Source organism: Amblyomma mixtum, chromosome 3, assembly GCF_055824585.1.
Source record: "Amblyomma mixtum isolate Tamu chromosome 3, ASM5582458v1, whole genome shotgun sequence".
In the NCBI taxonomy this organism is placed as follows: domain Eukaryota; kingdom Metazoa; phylum Arthropoda; class Arachnida; order Ixodida; family Ixodidae; genus Amblyomma; species Amblyomma mixtum.
The window spans coordinates 166,477,019-166,498,400 of NC_143014.1; the positions used below are offsets into that span (position 1 = coordinate 166,477,019).

Sequence of the window (21,382 nt, forward strand, 5' to 3'; positions counted from 1 at the left end):
TCCGATGTTTAGTGCACGTTAAAGAACCCCAGGTGGTCCAAATTTCCGGAGCCCTCCACTACGGCGTCTCTCATAGCCTTAGTCGCTTTGGGACGTTAAACCCCATAAACCAAACCAAACCAGAAGTGTTTTCCTTTAACAGAAGAATCGCTCGTTTCTGCGAACCGCTTTTCCTTGCAGGTCGTTGTGTTGAAATAGATGTTGCAAAATGTCACTTCTGTCAGATCCCGTAAACCTTCGCGGTCGTCGGCGAAACATTAGTCTAAACACTTTATATTGCATTCCAACTACTGTATGAATGCTCGACGAGTGCTCTAGGGAAGCTACACATCATTTTAATACGAATAATAGTGCATCAGGACACCAGTTAACTCGTTCGTGAAGGGCGAGTCAACGTACCGTGCACCATGAAATTGCGGTCGAGTAAGGATTTTTCGTGGCGTTCAGGTGTTGCCTTTACTGTTTCATCATTTACTGAGCTGTGCCAACTCTAACCAGCCAGCGATCTACCAATTTGGAGCACAGAACTCGCTACATATACGCACGAAACTGCCGCTGAACTCAAAATGTAAGCATATATAACTATTCAAAAGGTTTAGCACTCCTCCCAAGTATAGGCGAGAGAATGAATTTCTTCCAAAGTGATAGGTCCCTTCACTATAGCACACTTCTCATCGTCAAGTCGAGGGAAGTTTCCGAGTAAGGAACTGTAATCGAAACTCTGATTTGGATCTTCGCAACTGCCAAACAGCTTCCGATAATAGTCGAAGAAAGCAGCAAGAATACGAGGCGCATCGCTGTATGTGCAATCACCATACTGAATTTCCAATATTTCCTTCGCAAGAGCATTCTCTCTTTCATCGCTCAGGACCCGACAAGAAGGTTGCTCATCAAGAAACCTTCGGGACCTAGATCGTATCAAGGCCCCCTTATATCTTTCTGTCGCAAATTGTTGACGCTCTGCTTTTACGTTATTAATCTCTTCGAGATAGGCACTAGGGCTTACCCTCTCTAGCTCATGTAGCTCCGTTAGGGTGCGGCCAAGCTCACGAAGGTGGTGTCTCTTCAGGAAAGCGATTCTTGCTGAGGCCTCAATTGCCAAGTTTTTGATCTCCTGTTTAAACAAGTCCCACTTTTGAAAGACGGACTGATCACGGCGTGACCATACGTCCTCCATCAGCCATTTCTGCCCTGCAGAGCCAGAAATCTCCTGGGCCAGATGGTATTACTAGCGAATTCTATAAAACATTTTCGCCTTGCCTAGTGCCTGTTTTGATGGAAGTTTTCCAAGCATCTTATGATGTGGGTGTCCTGCCTCCCACTTTCTATTCTGGGCACACAATATTAATTCCCAAAAGCAAAGATACTAATCGGTTGAAAACTGTTGAGGGATATCGTCCAATTTCCCTCTGCAATGTTGATTACAAAATTTTTGCCAAGGTTCTTAGCAGTCGTCTGCTGCTCGTCATTATGGACTTGATAGGTTCGCATCAGGTCTGTGGTATTAGAGGCCGCAGTATTCAAACACATATCCATATTGCACGTTCAGTATTAGAGACAGTATCAGATGAGACAGGCCAAGTAGCTGTGACTCAAATTGACTTGGCGAAGGCGTTTGATAAAGTTCGGCACGATTTCTTGTTCGCGGTCTTTGAGTATGCAATATTGGTGACGTCTTGCTCAAAGGCATAAGGTTGTGCTATAAGAACTCCTATACAAGGGTTATTGTTAATCAGGAGCTAACGAAACCAATACCACTAGAAGCATCTGTTCGTCAAGGATGTCCTCTGTCTCCATTGTTGTTTGCCCTATATCTGGAACCCCTCTTTCTCAGTATAATTAACAGCGCAGCTATCCGCGGTTTCTCTCTGGCTCAATGTGAAGTTAAAGTTTTAGCCTACGCTGAAGATGTTGCTCTCTTTTGTTCTGACAAAAAGAGTGTACTTGAGGCTCTAAACTTGACTAAACAGTTCTGCGATGTATCAGGCGCGGCTCTTAATTTAGAGAAATCCAAAGGCTTTTGGTTGGGTTATTGGGGAACTAAGCCAAGCCAGTTCGGTGGCATATGTTGGGACTGTAGCCCTCTTGAGTACCTAGGCGTTCCGCTGCATCAAGTTCGCAACAGTACAGCCTACTGGGATTCACAAATTGTAGCTCTACGGCGGCAAACACAGGCTTGGATGGGTAGGGAACTCTCAGTGTTTGCGAGGGCACAGGTATGTAACATATTTTTGTTTGCAAAGCTCGCGTATGTCCTTCAAGTCCTACATTGTGCGAGGAGGAAGGTGCAAGCAATACACAGAATATTTGCAACATTCGTTTGGCGCTCTCAATGGGAGCCCATGAGGCGTGACAACTTGTTCATTCCCTTAGAGGGTGGTGGAGTGGGCCTTGTTCACCTGTTCGCGCATCAACTTGTTTCCCGTTTTTTCTTTTTCAAATCGGCAAACCACCCGTTTATGGTAGCTGTGCTCATTAGGCGGCTTAGTTTTCATTTGCCTTACTTATTCGCACCGACTGTGCAGGCTCGTGAGGGGACTTTATGGGGATTCCTTAAGGAGGTTGCTGACACTTTCAAATTCCTCACTGTGCGCTTCTCTTTAGATTACCTGTATAGCCTCTCGAGAAAACAGATGACCCAGGCTCTCACTGAGTCTTTGTTCCCTACACCATTCTATCGGCAGCCTTATCTGGGGTCTTTGGACATCAGTGTTCTAAAGCGTGTTAGGCGGATGTGGATTCAGGCAGCCGCTAAAACGTTCTTTTTTAAACTACATACAGCGACGCTGCCTGTCAAGACATTTCTTAATGACAAGGGGATGTTTGTACCCTGGAATGTGAATTGCCGTCTGTGTAACGTGCCTGACACAATTGATCATTGCTTCATCCTGTTCCGTGATGCCATGTTCTTTAGGGACATACTACAACGAACTCATAAGAAGGACATTGAAATTACACCATACACTATTAGATTTCTGCCTGTTGACAAAAACTCTGTTGTGTTTTATGGTCTGTTTATGTTGATGGGACTATTCAGTCTTTGGAAAAGCCGTATGATGGACAGACATGCCGAGCCACCAAGATCGTCCAAATCTGTGTTTCGTGAACAGTGTGCTTTGGTGAGGAGTGTATATACTGCACGCGAAGAACCTCCAAGCTGGCTGCCGTGCCTAGATGCATGTGTGTGCCTCCCTGAATTTTGATGTTTTGATGGGGATGCAGTGGTGAGTTAGGGCTATGGCGGCCTCCTATTAAGCAGCCCGGTAACTTGAGACGCGAACCAGTCTGATTGAAGTTTTCCTCCTTTCTACGGAAGTTCTTCCATGCAATAAAGAAAAAAAAACCCAAGTATAAACGAGAGGTAGCGCACTCAGCTCGTAATGCTGAGTTCCCCGGTTCGAATCCTCGCCCCGGCGCAGGTTTTTTTCCCCAGCCATTCGTAATAAAGGAGTGTTTCTACTCCTGCATAGGGAGTGCGCCTTGCAGGAGTGCGGCGACTCTTGAAAAAGGAGTGAAATATGAGACAAGCGTATACTCCATCGAAAGGAGTTCCCCGCACTCCTTTAGTTCTTAGAGTGAGTACTCAAGGAAGCGGAAAACCATTCGATACACTTTCGAAAGAAATAGCAAGTGCAACGTAGCTCCTTCAGTTTTGCTGGCCTTCATGAAAGGGCTATATCAGTGAGTTTAATAATGGTAATAACTGGTTATGGTTATTAGGAAAGGAAATGCACAGTAACGGCTTCAGGAAGGAAGGACACCCGAAGCGCGCCGTGTGGAAAGGAATATAGGAGGGGGTGAAAGCCGGGAAAGAGAAATAGTCGCCTTATAGTGGAGGACCCTAGATTGATTTCGTCAGCTAAGGGTTCTTTGAGGTGGGCAGAAATTGCCGAAATATGTAGACGTTTGGTTTCACGCCACTCTCGAATGCCGAAACACTCTTGAGTATCATACAGTGACTCACATCCTTTTCCGCCAAGTAGTGACACAACAGCGCGGGTAGGAAAATAAGGTGGGAAGCGCCTTTCTTTTTCTAAGCTCCCTCTCACTCCCATTTCTGCCGAGAGCAATACCTTGGGATTTTTAAAAGCTCAGCTGATTCTTAAACAGTTGTAAGGCTAAGCAAGAAAGATGCATGGTAAGTCTTACTAAAACCTGATTCGTTTTTACTCTGTGCTCCTGCCACTTGGGAAGCACACGGCTTCTTCCAACATGTGCGGTTTTTTTTTTTTTTTTGCTGGAGACTTAATAAAACCTGCGTAAGGCTCTTTTAGTCATGGATTTCACATGTTAGCTACCGACATCGAACCTTCTCACGCGCTGTGCTCGAAACGCTCGGACGCTTGGCGTCCATACAACAGCTAGATGAAGAATGACTGACCAAAGGAGTTTTTCGTGTCATAAAGTGTGTTTTGCAATACTCAGCTCAGCCATCGCTTCTCAAGAGGTGTTTGGTTTGGTTTGGTTTATGGGGTTTAACGTCCCAAAGCGACTAAGGATATGAGAGACGCCGTAGTGAAGGGCTCCGGAAATTTCGACCACCTGGGGTTCTTTAACGTGCACTGACATCGCACAGTGCACGGGCCTCTAGAATTTCTCCTCCAAAGAAATTCAACCGCCGCGGCTGGAATCGAACCCGCGTCTTCCGGGTCAGCAGCCGAGCACCATAACCACTGACCCACCGCGGCTCTCAAGAGGTGTCTCCACTGGTGAACCGAAAATTCCAACGAGTCAGCAAACCACGTAATATGGGAGCGGGCAGCAATGAATACCTGCCTTTGAATGAACATCCACCTGTACCATTTTTAGACGCAGCACTCACAGTCAGTAAAGGTAGCATGGCCCGGCTTAACGTCCTGTGATATCCCAAGACATTTTGAATATGCTCGGGATTCTACATAAAGAGATTTAGCATAGCTGAGACCTACTGGCTGAGATGGATAACGGATTACCATACGCCTTCTGCGCACGCCCAGTAAAAGGGGTGGGGCCACAGCGCGTGCGCAGGACGCGTCCGGTAATCTCGTATACGTCTACGCTAGTATGTCTCCGCTATGCTAAATCTCTATACTATATTGTGACATAGTAGCGTGACATTAACCTCGTCCACAGTACTTTAATGGGGGAGAATTCCGAGAGAGGCGACAAAGCAGGCCACAGGAGCAACCTCACACGCAAAGAAGCGTAAAAGTTACACTTGCACGATTACACAGATGGTGTATACTAAACAGGCATGTCAGTGTATGTAGTTTCTCCAAACCAGAACAAGCAGTTCTCTTGACGACCAGCGCAAAACAGACAAAGGTCAAACGAAACAGACGACACGGGCGCTGTCGTCGCCCGTGTCGTCTCTTTGTAGTTTGTCTGTTTTGCGCTGGTCCTCAACATGAAGATATTACAACTCGCCCAATACAGGGTGCTGTTAAAACAAGTGTACTGTATATGTGTTTGATCTGCCCGCGCACTGAAAATATTATTTAAAAGTTATGAACTTCCAGGATATCAACACAAAAAGTTCTTTTCCTGCAGAAATGCGAAAAAAAAAGAACGGGGAGATTTTTGCGAAAAAACTGATCTTAGCATACCTGAATTTACCTAATTTTGATCATGTCTGATGAGGATAAACTTGAAGCAAATACTCCGGCGCTTGCCGCTGATCATGAGCGAAAATCTAATATACTCCCTCTCCAGCCAATGTAGCATTACGGCCGAAAAATTTCTGGGCTGTTTGGTCGTTAGGGTTAGCTTTTTCAAGAATTCAGCTTTTAGCGGGCCTCCTGCGTGCATCTCTGGCAGCTGACATTCTGACTTTGCTTCGAAAAAAATGTTGGAAAAAACTGTTTCTTCAAGCATGTTAGCAATTGATGTAATTCTTAAAGAACAAATGAAAATTATTCACATGGCTACATTCTCTTTACCGTTGAAACACCGGGAATCGCTGGGTTAAATATGTTAAAATATCATTTTTTGCCACGTTTGGCCCATTATCACAAAAGCATGAATCTTGAAAGCATGAAAGCATGAAAAGCATGAAAGATTGGGTGCATGCCATTTATGTGAAAGACATTTTGTGGAACTTGACGGCAAACTTTAAACTTGAAGAAAAAATTGATAGGGGCTTAACATACGAGGCCTGTTAGAAAAGTGTCCGGTCTTCTTTTTTTTTTGCGAACGCCTGATTGATATGAACCAAACGCGCTTGCATCAGCCGACAAAGAACATTCGTGCTCATGCTCGAATTTTTTCTCGCCTGCCGATAGCGTCAGTCGCTGGGACGCAGCGTTTGAGTGAGGTAGTGCGCAGTGCTCTCGTGGGTTTTTTATAGCAAGCAAAAGGGCGGAACGACTGGAGCAGCTCTACTGCATCAAATTTTGCCAGAAACTGGGCGACAGATAAGTGGAAACCATTCGGAAGATTCAGCACAGTTACCCCGACTACATGAACACCATAATCACCGGTGACGAGTCTTGGGTGTATGCGTACGACCTGGAAACCTAATCCCAGTTGTCAAAGCGAAGCATTCCACGTCACCAAGACCAAAGAAGGCCCGCCACGCGCGCAGCAACGTCAATGTGATGCTGACTGCTTTATTTGACCCACGCGATGTGGTACGGCACGAGTACGCACCATAGGGCCAAAGAATCACCAAAGAGCACTACACGAATGCCCTCGTCGCCTACGTGATGCTGTGCGGCGCAAGAGACCGGAGTTGTTGTCGACAGGAAATTGGTGCATCCATCACGACAATGCTCCTCCACATTCCTCGGACTTGATTCAGACTTTTTTGGCGAAAAACAAGACTCCTGTAGTTCAAAAGCCTCCTTACTCTCCTTATATGGCCACTGCGGCTTCTGGCTGTTTCCCAAATTCAAGAGGGTATTGAAAGGAACGCGATTTCAGACAAAAGAGGACATTATGGTTGCAACGACAGCTGAGCTGAACTCCATTCAGAAAGAGGCCTTCTCGGAATGCTTCCAACAATGGCAGCACCGCTGGGGGAAGCGTGTGGAGTCCCAAGGAGACTGCTTTGAGGGTGATTAGGTTTCCAACGCTCCAGTTATGCCAGTTTTTTTTTAACAGGCCTCGTAGTTAAACCGAGTAGTCCAGCGAAAGCAGGTGTTCATTCTTCAATTGGAGGGGGCACTAAACTCCTCCTTAGTTGTGTGGCATGATATCTTTAGTGGGTTAATGTCCATGTATGCTGAATTGGTAATTCCTACTTAAGATTCATAGATGGCGGCGAGTCCTCATATACCACTACCAGCGCAGTGGCGCAGCAGTCGTGCGATGCGCCACTGCACCGGCAGGTGGCTGTTTCTATCCCAGCCACCCGTCGGGATTTTGCTCTTCCCGAGCTACCTCTCGCGCAGATGGCAGCGGCGCGGCGCCGTCTGTTGGAGCAGGGGACCGCAGCTTCGCAGGGGGGCGCTGCGGACGCCAGTGAAAAGCGCCCTCTCCGACCGACTCCGTATTTTTGTCCGGGCAAACCGGTCACCCCTCCCATTGAGTAGCTGCGCGAGCAGCGCGCTTTCCCCTGAAAAAAAGCCAGTTCTGCACGTACTTTGCACGTGTTGGCCAGCCTGCAAATCTCTTTGTGCAGTCCCGAGCTTTTTCCCTCGTGCTTGAACGCTGGCGAGCTTCAGAGGATTAGCAAAATGTACAGGGGCGCTAGAAAAAAATGCGAACAGCACGGCGCCCACGCGCTGCGCAGTCGGAATTTATCTTCAATGCGTTTTTATCTCGGTAGTAACAAAAAGACGCTAGAGTGGTACATTATTGTATCACGGATGTCTCTAGCGTATTTGTGTTGCGAGCCAAGTATAAGCGTGACGAAAATAAATTCCAACAGCGGAGAGCCTAGGCACTCCGCTGTTCGCATTTCTTTCGGTCGCGGCAGTACGCTCTGAGATGTAGGTTAAGAGAAATAGTGGACAGTGAATTTTTTTTTTCGCTGCGAACTTGAAAAAAGAACTGCTAGTGGATCAGGCCCACTACGTGAAGCAGATTGTTGACGAAAAAGCCGGTACCGTAACGGCGAAATGTGTATCGCAAGTAAATGACGAGATCATTTAAGACGTGGAATTCGAGGTAAATACCATTTTTTTTTGGCACGGCCATCTTCGCAAGATGCTTAATTTCGTTGGGTGACTGAGCACTTCGGTGCATGCAGGTTTGTTGGCCAAATAATAAGGATTTTGTTACGTGTTTCGATGAATAATGATGGAAATAATTTTTATTTTAACTTAAAATAAAGTGGCCTTAAGGCGACACGCGAGGCTGAGGAGAAAAACGAAAACACGCACGAAATGCGCCTACCAGCTGCTTGCTATATACGGCTAAGAGAAAAAATGCTCTAGTTTTTCAATCGCTACAACGGAGATAAGCGGCTCGTATATTTATTTTAATTCCGATTACAGCGCACGCGCATCCCCAAAACAATTATTTGCAGAGCCATCGCTCATATGCAAACGCTCATTCATGTGCAAGCAAAAATTTTGATTATTTTTATTTTTTGAAATTTTTTACATGTAAAGCAACTTCGAAAATTGAGCCCGGCGTCACAAGTCGGAGAGAGAGAGAGAGAAAACTTTTATTGCTCTTTCAAGAGATTCGCGGAGATGAAGACTTCTTTGTCGTCCTGCTTGGGCGCTGGCGACTTGAGTCTTCGAGCAAGGGTGGGCCCTCAGTCCAGGCGATCACATTCAGGCGATCACTGACCTTGCCTCACACGCGTCTGCATAATGCCGCTAGCTGCAGTCAGTCTCCAAAATAAAAAACGGTAAAAAAAATGAGTTTCGTTAGCGCGAGCTTTACTAAACACTGCATGCTTAGTGAATTACAGCAAAAACTGCGCAGAAATAATATTACGCGTGCGACATACCAAACGTGTTTAGTAACAGGAAAAAGCTTACTTCACCCTGCCCATAGCAGTTATCGAGGCCTGCCGTTTCTCGTTCTGATCCATTTCATACGCAACAATTCCGGACAAAAACATTTTTGAATAGTAAAAAATGTATGACCGCATTTTTTTTTCATATACTGGAAGATTTGACTATAGCAATCTCCCATCGATAGGCTTGCATTTTTTTTTCGTATTAACGTTTTTCCTATCGTCAACTGCTCGATACGAGCGATGAAAAATATTTAAGATTTTGCTGCATATAGAAAGGGTGGACCATTACCTTCAATATTTCCGTTACTGTACTTTACAATTATCCAATATTAAATTTTTTTTCCCAAGAATGTAGGACATCACCAGGAAATCTGTAGAATTACACGGGCATTCCTTGGCCGTTGATGTTCAGAGAACTATTGTGACAGCCGCACACACAACCAGTTTCTCCACTCTTAGAACGTCGCGGAATTCACAGCGAGCGGCAACACCACTTTTGTGCGCCCGCGAGCAGGACGGCACGTGCTCACAATGAAAGAGAGAGTGCCAGCTGCGCGAGCAGCACGCGCGTACCAGCCGACAGGCTGCTGGCTCAATGCGCTCCGCCGGCGACGTGCCCGGACAGCAACGCCAAAATGACCGGCAGGGGAGAAGTGGCGCTGGTGCAGTGGGAGCAAACTTCAGGTGCGCTTCCCTAAGGTCGTTTGGTAGCCGCGCCGCCAGGAGCATACGCGACGAGCCGAGCTGGGCTCCAGTAGTGTTGCTTTCACAACAAAACTTCTCGCAACAATAATCGGATGCTATTTCGACGGTGTTGTACAGGGAAGGCATGAAAAGACTATTTTCGTCGTCCATTGCGCACTGTCCTCATTTAGCCAGCTGACAATCAAACATCCGAGTTCAGCTCGGAATGGCAGCGGTCCAGCCACAAACACTGCCATATATAGCTCAGTCGTGTTTCTTGCACCTCTCCGCCCTTTCAGAATCGGAAGGGGAAGCGTTCTTGAAAAATAGCGTCAAAATTAAGCTGCTGTCAGATAGCCGCGGGTGAACATGTAGCTCCACCGGGGTGATGAAGCTAACAACTGAGCATGTATGCAAACGTCTCGCATAGAACCGCGGAAGTTAATAGGTCTTCAGTCGTGAACGCTCATGCTGCGCATTTGTTTTCTAAACGCGGGCATTTTTGACGGGATATCTGCGACAGAATCTGCATGGTTTATTAGTTTAAGGATTAGGTTTCACGGGCACGCCGCTGCTTAGTTTGGTGTCAGTTGTTTGACAGCCCTAATGGAGGCTGGCTTGACTTCGAAGAGGCTGCCTACGCATTGAAGTTCATACGAACAGCAATCACGCTTGCTGAAGACCACTGAAACACAGAGCCGCTGTGGACCGATCCTGCCAACAGGGAAGGGGGGGGGGGGTGACGGCGTCATTTTAGATTTTTCGAATCGAAATACCCCCCTCCCCTACCCTTTACCCCCTCCCCTAACCCCCCCACTTTAGGCCTTGCGATCCTTAAAAAAAACGGTGGTTAGAATCGAGTAAATACGGTAGTTCTCGCACAGCGCTACGGCGATTCCTCCCGACCAGTGAACGTATTGAACGGTTTTGGCATTCTCGTTATTGTTGTAACCAATTGACTTACCAATGCACCAAGGCGGTGGTGGCTCCCATGCACCATTTTTGCAGACGACTTGAGCCTCTGCTTGCGTGGGGTTTAATAAGTGATACCCTTGTGTGCAGGTCACGAAGAGGTTGTGGTCCTGTTCTGTCACTTGTGTATTGGGCGCAACGTCAGTGCTCCCAAAAACCTGTGAGTGAAAACATGAGCAAGAAATGAAGCTTGTAGGAAGCATGTGTTGTCTCTGAACACAAAAACTGAACAGTACCTGAAGAGATCCATCAGCTAGAGAATGCCAAATTGTTGCTTCCAAAGTAACGTTTTTGTGCCTATATGACAGGGTATATAAATGAAGAAGACTACCAACCCGCTAATTAAATGACTTTAATTAATTCAATGCTTAGCTTTTGCAGTGAAGGCTAAAGTAATGCACGAACAACGAAATACAAAGTGCTACTATTACCCACCAGTTTAATTTTGTCGGTTTCCATATTCATATGTGCCCACATGAAGATGCCCATTGGAGATGAGACTGCTCGAGAAGATACGAAACGACAGGTGACGGGCGACTACTACCAACTGATTTTATTGAAGCTTACGGACAGTGATTTTATAGCAGGCCATCACCACGTGGTAATCAAGTAGCCATGAAGCCGCAAGAGGCTAAACAAGTTTTTTTTTTCTCAACCGAATAGTGAAAACACATGAGATACTGTGTAATCCAAACGGCCAAGGTTGATAATAAATGGCAGGGTGGAGACAGGAGAAAAGCCGGATCAAAATGACAAGCATAAAAACAGGATTTCTCCAGGAAAGTGGTCTTTAAAAAAGCAGATCCGCGCTAAGCACATATTCAAAAATCCTTGAATTAAAGAAAAGCTTAGATAGATAAAAGAAGGCTAAAAAAAGTTAAGCGCTACGGAGCGGATGCGCAGGAAAAGTATCATAGAAAACAAAAACCATTTCAAGCAAAGGATGGACAGAGCGCACGGGTAAAAAAATAATACAGCGAAGTCGTAAGCAAAAAGGGGTTCAATCCAAAACAAGGTGAACATGAAGCATCAAGAAACGTAAAACTACAAGAGTAAAACCGATAACAAGCATGGCGTGTATACAGCCCTCAGGTAAAAACAGTACAGCGGTGACACGAAGTAAAAAGGGGTGAAATATTTACAACCGAGATTAACACGAAACAATCAAAAACACAAGGCTGCATCAAAAGGTACACTAGAAATGGCCTAGAAAAGGTACACTCCAAAACAGGCAGCCAGTGCTGACGCACTCGCTGCCTGCTTTATTTCTGAAAAACGCCTCGATAATTTCTCTTTCTGTTCTGTCATAAGCCCACGCCAAGAATGTAGCCATCGGTAAAAGTGACCTGCATGTGTTCTTGCGATCATATCGCTTGAAGTGCTCCGACATATTTCTGCTTACCTTGTTCTTGTTCCGGATTGTCAGTGACTGTTTTTTTTTGCCCTTTCGTTGAAGCTACACCCCGTTTGCCCGATGCAAACTCGGCCACAAGTCAGAAGAATCTGGTAAATAGGCTGTTTTTGCACTCGGTGTATCTGATGGCGTGCTTCTTCGAGCATGACGGCCGTTTCCGGTGATGCTTCGTCGGACACAATTTTTTTGCAAGCTAGCAGGGGTCAGACAAAACTACATTAACAGATACGTTAATGTAGAAAGTTGGTAAAAATTGAAAATTGGTTTTTAGGGAAAGGAAATGGCGCAGTAATTGTCTCACTTCACGGTGGACAACCGAACCGCGCCGTAAGGGAAGGGAGGACGGTGGGAGTGAAATCAGAATGACAGAAAGAGGTGCCGTAGAGGAAGGCCCCGGAATAATTCCGACCACCTGAGGATCCTTAACGTGCACTGGCATCGCACACCTCATGGGCGCGCCTGCGATTCGCCTTCATCGAAACGCGGCCGCCGCGGCTGGATTCGAACCGGGAACTCCGGCACAGCAGCCGAGCGCCCTACCCACTCAGCCAACGCGGCGGATGGTGTGTTCGGATAACAACGGTAATCGAGGTCCCATCACTATTTTTTTGTTTTCAATAAAATTTTTGTCTGTGATGGGCAAATATGCCGACGGGAGGGAATCGTAATTAGTTTGACAAGAAAGTATGTAGTATTTTTGGAGAAAAATCGTATATCCCGATAGCTGGAAAAGGTCGATTTCACGAAATCGCTAGTTTGGATCCCTGCAGATAATAAAAAAAAAATTTGTGCAACCTGATTATTTTTTAAACAATTGTATGCAAGCTTTCCTGTTGGAAGCAATGCAAAAATATTTTTTTAGCTTGTATAGTTTTGCAGGAAAGTATCGCAAACATTGCTGCAAAAATAAGGCATTTCAGTAAGTATAGTTTTTAGGAAAACAATGGGGCAAGAATAGGTGATAACCTGGAGCTGAAATTTTTTCTCAGTATTAATTCGCTCTTTTTACTATCGCTGGAGAAAATTCGTAGTCCCAGAAAGGGCAGATGATTTTTAATTAGACGTTGAAACCGTCGAAAATACGAGAATTTCGAAAAAAGGCGAAATTTGAAGGACATTAAAAAAAAACATCTCCGATATCTTTTAAAATTTCTCTGAACACCTTCAATACCTGGTGTTTCTAGAGCAAGAATAAAGTGTTGCATTATTTTGCTTTAAACTATAAAATTAAAGGCCTATCATTGCTTTACTGTAATTACCATTAACGGTGATTTGGGCGCCAGTCTCGGCTGCGCGAGGTGGTTGGTTCGAAACCCACCGCCGGACACCCACCGGTAAAAATGGGTACAAGCCACCACCGGCCTGGCGCCCGGCTTTCTTTGGGGGTGTTCGCTTTGGAGAAGCTCCGTAAACCCCGCTGCGCCCCTCGCGGGCCATGCCCAGTTTTTGACGACCTGGCAGCCTGCTAAAGGTGGTGCCCTTCGGCCAACGTGGTTCGAACGCGAGCAAAGACTTGAAGCGCTGTCACTGGGCGCGGGCACGCCCTAGCGCAACGGCCTCTCTTCCACCGGGAGGACAAAGCAGCGCTCCCGCACGGAAGGCAACTCCTCAGTGCCGTGGTGTCTATGCGATGATGCCTCCCTTCTCGCATGAGCAGCATCAGCCGCAGCCATAAAAAAAAAGTAATTAAATTGACCATTACTGGATATTGTGTTTTAAAAAGAGCAACACCCATGAATTCGATTTTCAACTCGGAGCATGTTGTTGCGTTTTAGATAGCACAATGGCAGTCTCAGAAAATACATTGGATGCATGTTTTCGCTTGAAAGCGGTTTTTATGAGTCAAAACAATTATACGTTTGCTTCTCTACGTGGCTCCTATACATCTGGTTGATGGTATTCAGAATTTTGCTCTATTTCAAAACAATTTCAAGGCAATTTGGCAAGAAATAAGGTTTATAAAACACTCACCCGAAACTTTTATAGCGTTTAGATGAACGATAATTCGTATAATTAAACTTTAACTAAAAGCGTGCAGAATGGCATAGTTATCCTTCTGATGCTCCAAATTGAGCCAGGCAAGCCCTTCCTCCCGGAAAAAAGCAGATTCTGTGCATATACGTCGGCAGGCTAGTGCCGCTTGCGCCTTCGGTAAAAAAAGGCGCAGGCGGCACTAGCCTGCCGAATATGCGCTATATGAAGGTTACCTCACTTTGAAGTGAGGTAACCTTCGGCACAGAAAAAAAAATATCAATTTTTTAGTGAGCGCGAAAACCAAACGGCATCTTCGAAGTCGAATTAGATGGTTAAATAGCTGAGACTTCTGTATTGATATTAAAATAACTTTTAAGGAAGGCCCCGAATTACTCCACACAAGCACACAACATCTATTCCAACAGGATTTACGAATGCAGGAAGACAGAGCTATCAGTAGAAAATATAGCATTGCATTTTTGATTTTTCTAGTATTAAACAGTCGGGTTTCCAAATGCTGTCAGAGCGTACTATTGGCACAAAAAAAAAGTTACCGTTCTTGAAATGCTCTGTCTGACGAGGGGGCGCCTGCACGGCTGGCTCTGTCGAAACCAAGGTGCAGCATGCATGAACCCAGCGCCTCTGTCGATATGCCAAGGCAACTTTTGCCAATGAAAGGACTCCCACTTGCTGTCAGAGCAAATATTCGCTTCATGAACTCATACACAAGGAATATCATATAACCAACATCATGTTTCTGGCCACAGGACGCAGCAGAAGTGCGTGAAACGGCGATGCGAGACTATTTAGCACACGGTACACACCTTGATATGGACTGGGAGTTGGAGCTTAGAAAGAGCTAGCGGCTTCGCAGGCGCGCTCAGAGGAAAGCTGAATGATGTTAGCATTCAGGACTTTCGGCATAGTCAGCTTATTGACTTTCTTGGACAGGATGGAAGAGAGCTCAGAAAGTACACGGCAACCACATGTATCGAAAGTAAAGATGGTGGATCGAATTCAGGCAATGTTTAGATGGCCTACACTACTGTTTAGTAGTGGAATCAGATCTGTACTGATTTATCGTCTTGTGCGGGGCCACTCTTTGTGGGCATAGCGACATGAACAGTTCCCCTTAATTTGGTAACAGAGTTTACGGAAATGGTGTCATCCGCCCAAAAAAGCTTTTTATTTGGAGAAGTTCGCTCTTCGTCTAAGACATTGAAATTGAAACGGTGTAGTGCAGAATAAGTTTTGTCAACAGAATTAGACGTGCAAGACCACCACAACCCTAAAACGCTATATACGAAAGAGACGATAACGTTATTGCCCTGAACCGCGTTGCTCGCGTGTAAAGGAAGTGCATAGGGTAATTGAACCTGCTCCGGCTCGTGCCTCAACCTAAATTAAGTGGCCAGTTAAAAGATTCTTTTCACATGTAAGTAATGATATTTATATTTGAAACAAATTACCCGTCTTAAAACGCGAAAATAATAATTTCTATGAACAATCGCCGGTCTTATAAAACTCATTAAAAGACAATAATTAAAGAAATATTATTACTTAACAATACTCAAATAGCTAAGGAATAAAATATTTGAAGATTCAAGTTAGGAAGAACGGAATATTTGTATTTGCCGCATTCGAGACCTAGAGAGATTACGACAAATACAGGGCGTGTATTGAAGTTGAACGTGATCAAAACTGGACTTACAAGCAAAAAAATATTTACCAGATATGTTATCAGACTTTGTCATTGTGCTGACTACAATATAACCACATGCGCTGAGTTCCAAGTCGAATTCATGGCCGTTGCTCTCTTTAACGCATGATATTCAGTAATGGTAACTGAACGAAATATCGTCTGTGTTGGGCCTTTAATTTTATATTTTAAGACCCCATATTGCAATATTTTTCTTGATCTAGAATTGCAAGGTACTGAAGGTGTTCTAGGAAAATTTTAAACAAAATCGGATTGGGCGTTTTTTTTAATCTCCGTGAAAGTTCGCCTTTTTTATGTTTTCGAATTATAGATGATTTCAACGCCTAATTAGAAATAATCTGCCCATTCTAGAAGCACAGCTTTTCCCCGGAAATAGTTTAAGATATGGTTTAATACGTGGAAAAAATTTTGGCCACAGGTTCTCATTTCTTCTTTTCCCATTGTTCTAAAAACTGGCCATATTGGAAGGCTTTACTTTTTTAGCATTGTTTGCGATATTTTGCTAAAAATTTACAGGAACCAAGAACATTTTTGCATTGCTTCCAACCGAAATGTTTACATACATTTCCTGAAAAAATAATCAGGTTGCACACAATCTTATTTTGGATTCTGCGGGGAAACTAGCAATTTTGCGAAATCGCAAAAAAATCGATGTTTTCCACCAGAGTGATATACGATTAAAAAAGAAAAAACACCAGCGGTTCTTGTAAAACTGAATGCGATTCACCTTTGTCATGACATTTTTCCATCACATATAAAAATTTAATAGAAAACAAAAATGGTCACGAGACGTCGATTACCGTTCTCTCTACACACCCGTATATATACAGGGCGTGTAACCTAAGACGTCACACAATTTTTAATCTAAGCTTTTCGAAGTACAAGAGCGATTAGGCATAACACTGTCAGTAGTGTAGTACACCAGAATAAAGCTAAGACATGCTAACTAGCAGGCTGGTTAACTAATATTGAATAGTTAACTTTATAACTGTTACTGTTCGGCCGCTTAATCTTTTATAGAAAGACATATTTATTTATTTACTTATTTATTTATTTATTTATTTATTTATTTATTTATTTATTTATTCAAAATACCCCCAAGAGCCCTCATTTGAGGGTATTACATGGGGGGGGGGTAAGTTAAAATAGTGCACTAAGATAAAATAGAAGTCACAAAATATTAATCAAAAATAGGCATCCACAGAAAGAGTTGCAACAATGCACATAGTAGCAAAATTTGAGAATAAATAACAGCACCACAAGAAAAAGACCACACCGGAAAAAGTGCGCCGAAGTACAAAACAAAAAATATACAATAAAAAGAAGACAAAGGGGAAGAAATAACGCTGAAAAAAATACCTTTTTCGTTGTTTAAACATGAGTGAATAAAGTGAACTTATTTAGATCAGATTCTGTGGCAATGTCAGATGGCAAAGCGTTCCATTCGGTTATTGTGCGTGGTAAAAAAGAATAGGCATAATGGAATGACTGGCAGTTAATGCGTTTAACTTTGCAAGAATGATCGCGACGTGGAAAGATAACTGGCGGTGGCTGAAAGAATTCATCATGAAGGGAAGGATGGTGATAAAACTTGTGGAAGAGTGATAGACGGGAAATTTTTTAATTTTTCGGCGCAGTGCTAAGTTTTCTAACTCGGCTTTAGTCTTCAATTAGGTGACGCTCGCTGGTGTAACAAGAATAATCAGAAAAGATGAATCGCGCCGCACGGTTTTGCGGGGCTTCGATGTTACTGATGATAAAATTCTGATGAGGATCGCACATGGCAGACGCGGATTCGAGTTTCGGACAGATTAATGTGGTGTACGCTAGTTTTTGTTACCTGTGTCGCGGCCTTTTTTAAATTATGTTTGAGAAGTCCGAAAGTACGGTTAGCTGATACATATGCATCAGCGAAAAGCATATTTATCAGCCGGAAAATTTCATTGGGCGATTGACACACGGGCTGTGCACATTCCAGCGATAGCGGAAGTACGGCCATCGGCGACACGAAGAGCGGAGTGGGCAGGAGTGAGCACTTTCCTTAGACGATGCAGTAGACGGGAATTCATAACGGAGACGCGCGCTCCCGTGTCAATGAGAGCGGTAACAGGGCTCCCGTCCACGTCGACGCTAAGTATGTTCCGTCGGGCATGGAGAGTCAAAGGAGGATTTTCAAGTTCGGTCGTCGGAGCAGCATCACCTCCAGACGCTGCAGCCATCAGATTTCCGAACGGGATCGAGCATACGGGCCAGGAGATGACGGGCGGCGAGATTGGGGCGACGGAGATCGGCGACGGTAAGACGACGACGAGCGGTTGGTGGGAGGGGCCTGAGCGTCGGAGCTTGAGAACTGTGGTTCAGTGGGCGACGACGAGCGGCGGGAATAGACAGAATCAGGATAGCGGCGGTAGGTCGATGACGGACGACTTCGGCAGTGTCGAGAGATGTGACCAACTCGGGAGCAGTTAAAACAGATGGGCCTGTCATCAGGTGTCCTCCACTCATCTGGGTTGCGGCTGCGGCGAGTGTGGTACGGATGCCGGGCCCCGAGCACCGGAAACACACGACGAGCATCTGGGCAACTAATGGAGCATACAGATCGGATCCCGAGATTGGCGAATTCTTGTCGGACAACAGCCTGTATAAGGGGCACTGTCCGGTACCGATGAGTGCGAACGCGCTACGCATCGGCTCCGTACAAACACGGCGATTTCTTCGAAGTACGAGCCCCGCAGTGCCCACCTCTTCACTACACCGTTCGTAAAGGGGAGCACTACGATCAGCTCTACTTTAGTGGCCGACGGTCCCTCCTACGTGGGCCCACGGGCCGCAAACCACCCCTAACCGACCAGCTGCAGCACTATGCCTCGCGCCACCGTGCGTTCACCTACCACCTCACCCACAGCGAGAGCATGGAGGTCCAGGTGCTCGAGGAGACCATCAACCCCAAGGACTATAATCCCAGGGACTGGACTCATATCCTGAACCTACCCACCCGCCAAAAAGATGCGCCGAAGATCCAGGACGAGGCGAACGCCAGCGCCGGCTCACGACCGACACATTCCATACACCAAGCGTCCCAGCTGCGAGCGGCGCGTCTCGCGGCGCAAAGGTCGCAACGCCAGCCACCATTACCTGCGGGCGATTACAAGATTGTCTTCCGCTCGAACGGAGGCCTTTCTTTAACCGACCTTCAACCGCGCCAGCTTCGCCTCGCTCTGATAGCTGCGGCCAAGGACATCCAAGATCCAGACGCCACCCAGTTGCGCATTCACCCCATAAACAACACATGTACCATGAGCACCCCTCACCAAGCTGACACGCTTCGCCTGGTCGCCATTCAACAGCTCAAAATTCGAAACCAACCCTACGCTGTCAGTGCCTACATCGCCCCCCCCCCCGGATGGTGCAGTAAGGGGAGTTATTACCAACGCCTACTGGGAGGAAACCCCGACACAGGTTCTAGAAGACCTCATCGTGGGCAACCCTACGGCCCCCATCATTGATGCACGCCGCATGGGACAGACCCGTTCAATCCTTATTACTTTCCGGGGGGGCCCGGTGCCCAGAACCATCTCCTACGGAGGCGGCCTCCACAACTGCACCCCCTACAGAGGACACCTCGACGCATGTACAAACTGCCGTCAACCTGGACACCGTTCGGACGTGTGCACCCTTCAGCGCACACACAACTGTCCAAGGTGTGGCGTCCCCCACCCACGAGAGGACACTGCGACATGCACCCCAGCCTGCTTACTATGTGGAGGCGCCCACATGACCGGCACTAGAGGATGCAAAGGCAGGGGACGCCGCTCACCGCCCGCCTCACTGCAACAGCACATCTCCCGTACACCGGACCGAGACGCGGACCGCACCGACGTGCGTCGCTCCAGCAAGTCGCGTTCATCATCTCGTCGCCGCCAAGACCAGAAGGCTCGTCAACTTTCCTGGGCGGACAGAGTGGCCGGCAGAGTCAACAATGCCAGCAAGCCCCCGGCCCCTCCGCCCACACAGAACTCCCCAACCAATCCACTTACCCTCACCCCACCAAAGCTCCAGTATGGCGGGGCTACCTCCTAATTCCTTATCAATTCTTCAGCGGAACTGCCGCCGCTTCCGGGGCAAGCGCGCACCCCTCCAACTCCTCCTCCCCACACTTCCCACGCCCCACATCCTTCTCCTTCAGGACACACATAGCCCTGCCACACTTCCTAGCTATACATCTGTTCACTCGGACGCCACGAATACACCCAGGGCGTCCACACTCATACATCGCTCCATTACACACCAAAACCATTACATCACCTCCGAGACGCCCTGCGTAATTACAGAAATCATACGAGATACACACTCAGTAGCATCGATTTTTGTCGCCAATATATACCACCCACCATCTCACCCGATGGCTTCATTGGAAACGCTACTGCGAGATCTCCACCGTCTTGCAGGCAAGCATCCATTGATTATCGGAGGAGACTTCAACAGTCAGCATACTGACTGGGGCTACCGCACCACCACTGGACGAGGCCGGCGTCTCTGGTCCTTGGTACAAGAGCTCCGCCTCACAATACACAACAACTTTAACACCCCCACGAGGATTGGTAACAGTGTCAGCGCGGACACCAGCCCAGATTTGACACTGAGCCGCAACCTTGTTGGTATTACGTGGACCACAACGCGTCATACATTAGGAAGCGATCATTACATCCTCTCCGTTAAAGTACCGTACAAGCAAAGACAGTCCCGTCACCTAACACACAAAATCACCAACTGGGATGGTGTACGCTCCGCACGGGCGGCCCTCCCTGACGCTTCCATTATAGACATCGACCAGTGGGTGGCATCACTCATGAACGATGTATCCACACACACGCGAACCCTTGTCACAACATCAGATACGCCCACCCTCGACACTCGCCTGGCCCACCTTTGGGAGGCCCACCATAGCATCCTAGAGCGCTGGAAGGGGCAAAAGCTCAATCGGACCCTTAAAAAGCGGCTGGCCGCGCTGCAAACACAAATTACTGAGCACGCTGAGGAGCTCTGCCGATCAAACTGGGGTCAGATTTGCGACAGTTTGGCTCGAAATCTGTCCTCCAAACGTAACTGGCAAGTCCTCCGTCACCTAATTGACCCCACGCAATCCAAAACAGCCACACAACACCACGTCACACGCCTTATACACAAGACCGGCCTTTCTCCTGACGCACTCATTAATATACTTAGAAACACATATACAACTCCCGGTACCTCAAACCCCCTGCCCCCCTATACAGGCGCCCCGAATGACAACCTTGACGCAGAGATCACGGAGACAGAAGTCAGAGCGGCCCTCCTGACTCTCCGTTCTAACTCCACCCCAGGAGTTGACCGGATCTCTAATGCCATGCTCCGCAATTTGGACGATCAATCGATCGCCCAGCTCACGGAGTACTTCAACAAATGCTGGCAGGAGGGCACTCTTCCCTAATCCTGGCGTCACGCCAAAATCATATTCATACCAAAGCCCCACAAACCACTTACACCCTCAAATCTCCGTCCCATTTCACTAACCTCATGCCTAGGCAAGCTTTTCGAACACGTCGCAGTCGCTCGACTCACCCAACACATGGCGGAGCAAGACCTCTACCCGCACAGCATGGTGGGCTTCCGTACCCATCTGTCAGCACAGGACGCCATGCTCCAACTCACGCAGGACATTTTCGACCCCCTCATTCCGGGTCAC

General features: G+C 46.7%; 1 protein-coding gene across 3 annotated transcripts in view; it reads right to left on the reverse strand.

Annotated features, from left to right (window-relative positions):
- Positions 1-21,382, reverse strand: part of LOC149352619 (sushi, von Willebrand factor type A, EGF and pentraxin domain-containing protein 1-like) — a 261,506-nt gene that overhangs the window by 99,053 nt on the left and 141,071 nt on the right. For all 3 annotated transcript variants that reach the window (XM_089581812.1, XM_089581813.1, XM_089581811.1), the window contains exon 16: positions 10,542-10,707. In XM_089581812.1, the coding sequence (XP_089437938.1) occupies positions 10,542-10,707 (166 nt within the window). The remainder of the gene's footprint in view (positions 1-10,541; positions 10,708-21,382) is intronic.